Source organism: Limulus polyphemus, unplaced genomic scaffold (genome assembly GCF_000517525.1).
Source record: "Limulus polyphemus unplaced genomic scaffold, Limulus_polyphemus-2.1.2 Scaffold1016, whole genome shotgun sequence".
Classification (NCBI taxonomy): Eukaryota; Metazoa; Arthropoda; class Merostomata; order Xiphosura; family Limulidae; genus Limulus; species Limulus polyphemus.
Window position 1 is genome coordinate 85,580 of NW_013666626.1, and position 5,056 is coordinate 90,635.

General features: G+C 30.3%; 1 protein-coding gene across 3 annotated transcripts in view; it reads left to right on the plus strand.

Annotated features, from left to right (window-relative positions):
- The window catches only part of LOC106461712 (serine/threonine-protein kinase 11-interacting protein-like), a 111,716-nt gene that overhangs the window by 35,425 nt on the left and 71,235 nt on the right, over positions 1-5,056 (plus strand). For all 3 annotated transcript variants that reach the window (XM_022388742.1, XM_013921561.2, XM_022388741.1), the window contains exons 5-6: positions 1,774-1,893; positions 3,423-3,491. In XM_022388742.1, the coding sequence (XP_022244450.1) occupies positions 1,774-1,893; positions 3,423-3,491 (189 nt within the window). The remainder of the gene's footprint in view (positions 1-1,773; positions 1,894-3,422; positions 3,492-5,056) is intronic.

The following is a 5,056-nucleotide window of genomic DNA, read 5'->3' on the forward strand; positions in this document are numbered from 1 at the left end:
TTGATATTGACGGTGTCAAAGTACTATAAATACCTAAACAGGAATGGTGGTTCATTGCTTTATATTTGGCAAGTTTCAGCCACAAACAGTAGAATAACAATAGGAATTAGGTGTAAAAAATTAGAAGAAATTTTCAAGAGATTAAACTAGGAACTGAATACTATTCATTTTGTTTCTTTTAATTTCTAACTCATCTACTAGCAATAAAATAACTACAGAAAATAAGTATGAAAAGGTGAGAGCATAAACTCCGACCATAAGTACTTTGAAATTTTGTAATCACTACTAACAATACTATACATTTTATTTTGCAACCTTTATTTTTGTTATACTTTGATTACTTACCTACAACCTGGAGAAATAAGTATAATGTTACGGTACCAAAAATAACAAATAAAATATAAAGTTTTACTGAAAATAAAAATGTTTGATATTTAATTACAAGGTTTTTTATTTTTCACTTGTTGTAACTGTTTATTATTATAAAAAAGTAACTAAAATTATAAAAATAGAAAGTTGTTAGGTAAGATAATGAAAGAAAAATAACCTTCGTGGGGTATACATGCCAGAAGCTTCTGCATTACACTGTTCGATAGGGTTATGTCGATGCATGTGCACTATGTAATTTTCAACTTCTATTAGGGTATCTTTAGTCAGACACGGTTCAAAGATCAATAAAACAAAAATTAATAAATATAAATAGATCTATACTGTTACAAGATTTAAGCTATTTAGAATAAACATTTGTGGTTTCCTATTACAATTTGCAGTTATTTTGATACTATATGTTTTGCTAATTTCGGACCCCTGATGTATATGCTTACTTAAACAATATAAATAATACAGTTATTAATTTCTGAAAAAACTAGTCAAAAAGTTGGGGTGGGGTTTCAACTCTCTTTACCCTCTCCTAAATCTGTGCCTGCTTATACACAACATTAGATAATATAGTTATTGATCTAAAAATAAAATTTCTGTGGTTTGCCCCATATACCCAGCTACTAAATCTGTGCCTGCTTATACAACATTAAAGAATACAGTTACTAATTTCTGGGTTGAAAATGGATGGAGGCAAGGACCCATTGAGCCCCTCTCCCTTTGCCTGTCTATACAACATTAAGTAATATTGTTATGCAATTATAAATTGGAAACATAACACTGTGTAAAAAAAAAAATATATTTACCCTTTTTTAATAATTAAGTAGCCAGAGAGTTGGCAGTGGGTGCTACCAGCCAGTTGCCTTTCCTCTAGTCAATAGTTTAAAATAGTGACAGTGGTAGATAGGTCAAGTCATGAAACATCTCCACACCTGCCCATTGTATAGCTTAATAACAAACATAATGGCAGTGTTTTGATTATTTGGCTGTTCAGAATAATCGAAAACTCTAATTTCAAGTATTTGATTATTTTTGTGACAGTCGATTTAATCATAATCTCGATTGTTGGAGTAATTGAAAACAGTAATAATTGGAACAACTAAATTCAGCTGATTTTTTTCATGATGATTTATTTTATCATAATTTCAATTAATCAATTGTTGTAAAATTCTAAAATGGTATTAATCATAAACAGTAGTTTCAATTAGTTGATTATATTCGTGAAATTATCAGTTAGTTTATGGAACACTAACTGATGTATTTGCTGCCCTTAGGTAATCGATTATATTGAATAGTAGATTAAGCCACTCAGCTCTACCCTTCATTAAGATAAAAACCTAAAACATGCTTAAAAAATTGCTAATTAATGTTACTTATTCTTTGTTCACAATTCAGGATTTGTATAGGGAGTTGGAACATTCTAAGAAAGAGGCATCTCAGAATGGAGTTTTGTGGGGGAGGCTCAAGAAGTTATACTTATCACACAATGATCTAGGAGATTTTGAAAATGTTGTGGTATGTTTTTTATTTGAAGTTGAAGAGTATTTACTTTGGAGCCATTTAAGCAATGAATTACTGCTTGACAATTTTATTAGTGGTGTTCATATGCTTAGGCTGAAAATTTACAAATGAAGTAACCATCATATTAGATATATTAGTTTTATAATGAACTTCTTATCAAAGCAAGCTAATTATGTAGCTCAGAACCAAAAATTAAACTAGTAATTAAATGTAACTAACTTAAAAATACAATGCAAAATAATAACCATGAAAAATAAAAGGATATAGAAAATAGTATAGAAAGATTTATAAACTTGTTAAATTTTCTGCAGGTTAAGGGCACTAAGTTTCCCACAAGGGCAATCATGCACATATATGTATAAAAGAAGAATATGAAAATTTTGTTAATATTCCTGGTCACTTAAATAAAAATATTACATATCTACAGAGCTTTAAAGATCTTTTACTGGTACTAGAGTATATTGTGTTTTACTCAGGCTCATGGATTTCCTTCACAGTAGTCAATAATGGCCCAGTAACTTGAGGTTTGAAGGGTATCAGGTTACAGAGTGCATGTTTGTTTATTTCTCAGGTTGTTACCTGAGGTTTTTAGGGAGAAAGAGTCAAATTCTTGAAGATTGAAGAGTAATTTTTATTTATATTACAAAAACACAATTATGAGACAAAACAAAATGGGGGACAAGTGGGGTCTGTGATGAGTGTGTTGGACTGGCCAGAGAAAGGAAAAGGAAGCAGAACGTTTGTGAGCACTTTCTTTCTCCAGTCCAGCCACCCACCCCATAAATTAAAGTAGAACAAAGTTACAAAATGAAAATAAATCCAAAGTTAAAATGAAAATTGGAAAACAAAATAAAGATACGAAAGTTAAATTAAAACTTGGCAAAATCTGAATTTTAGCAAGAGAATCCAGATATAAAAAAATCTCAATCTTAGAAAAAATTGTTAAGTCTACTGTATGTTAAGTTACAGAAAAATATACTAAACAGAGAAGAATCTGGCTTTTAATATAAAACATAACATAACAACTTAGGCAAGATTTGCACATGAAATTTCCTCTATATGTGACCTTTGTTGACTCATGCTGAACTTGGAGGCAAGGAAGACCTTGGGCCTTTCCCCAGTTGACTGATAAAAAAAAAATAGCTTTCTATTTCTGGACATCATGTTCTATCTTCCTAGAAAAAATTGTTTAATTGCTATTAGCGAAGTCCCAGTTAGACCTAGAAGAAAGCAAAGTTAAGATATGTTTGCTTGACCATACTCAAACTTCACTGAAATAAAATATAAAAAAAAAAATCGACATATTAACTAAGGGAGTATTAATGCATAGTACCATCCTGTACCATAATATTATGACACAAATAGTCAAAGTAATTGTGTTTTATAAACCAAACACTGAATATAGGAAATGCTCAAGCATTCATTTTACAGTAATTAAATGTGTAGTTTGGAAATTGTATTCCTTACATAGCTATAAAGGTTTTAGGTATTTTGTTTTATATAAATAGATGTATTTCTTATAGGAAAAACTTCCAGATCTGGATGTGCTTGATTTTAGTCACAATTGCATGAAGACTGGAGAAAACTTGAAGGTTTGATTTTTCCTTTCTTTTTTTTAGTAAGTGAAACGTAATTAGATATACAAGCAATTTTCATTACTATCTCTCAAAATACAATAATGATTTATGTGAACTTCATACAACTTATAGCCGTTAAGGTTTTGTGTTTTTGCAGGACAGCCCAAAGTCATTCTTTTTAGCCAAAAAGTATTTCTTTGTCATATTGGTCTATTCATAGCCACAGTATATGTCCATCTAAACCTGCATAGGGTTCTCCATAAGTTTTGACAGAAGAGGCCCAAGTGAAGATCAAATAGGTTCAAATGGTGAAGGGTCAAGGGGCTTGCCTGGGCCTACCTTTTAGGTCCATGGCAGCACCCTGGTAGGGAATATGGGGGCTAAATCCCCCACTGAAAATTTATTTTAAGCAGTTTTGAGACTTTCTTTAAGTCCCTCTGGGAGTCTTATTCTATTTTGAAATATTTTTGTGATCTTCTCTAAACTTTTAGAAAAGTTATCAAGTTAAAAATTGTGAGTTATTAATATTTGTCTAATTTCTCATAAAGCTGCAGTCTGTCCTACCATAGAAATTTCTAAAAAATTCCACTGCTACACTTTAAAACACTCAAACTTACATACTGCCTTTTTAAATTTTTCACTAACATTAGTACTTCACAGTAAAAGTACAAAACATATTTCTGCTTAAGTTTCGAAGTCTTGAATTTAATCCTAAAAAAATTACAGCTTTAATTCTACAGATAAACAACAGCAGATGGAAAACATTTTTAAATTAAAGTCATTCTAAGTTTTTCATTTATTGCAACTTTTTACATATTGATGAACCAAGCTAAAAAAAATGGTGAGTGATTTTATGAACATATTATTAATGTTAATATTGATGAGCCAGTCTCTCAGCATTTGTGAAATGACAAAAATGATCTTTCACATCCCAACCTAGTTTTCTTAAGGTCTGCTCCAGTTGGATGTCAAAGGGAGGAACAGTGCCTTATTTATATTTTAGGAACTCTTTCCCAATAAGGAATAAACAAAAGAAAAGCTTCCTTTAATGTTTCCTTCCAACAAACTATTTTTATGGTAATTTACTGTGGCCTATATTTTATACCCATGCCCTATGTTCTCTCATTTCTTTCTTCCTCTTTTTTTTAACCAGTAGTTTGATACCTTTAAAAATGAAATTTTGCTCTGTTTTCTTTCCCTGACTTCAGATTATCTTGTTCATACTTATTTTATTTTCTCAATTTATTATGTATCATTTATTTGGATTTTACTGTGGGATTTGTTTTGTTTTTACTGATGCAAAGTGTATTCTGTTATTTCCAGAATAATGGAACATATTGTATTTATTGTTTTTCTTTTAGTTTTTATGACAGTGTTAAGCACTACTTTATGAAGTTGTGAAGTGTCATGACCTAAAATATTGTGATCACTTCAAAATGAATGTAGTGTTTTCCATCTGCTGTTGTTTATTTTTGAAAATAACAGTTTTACCAATTACAAGGTAACTGGACTTAACTTAGCTAGAAAATAATGCAACAAAAACTCAAAAACACTTAAGAGATACGGTTTAAATTAATATT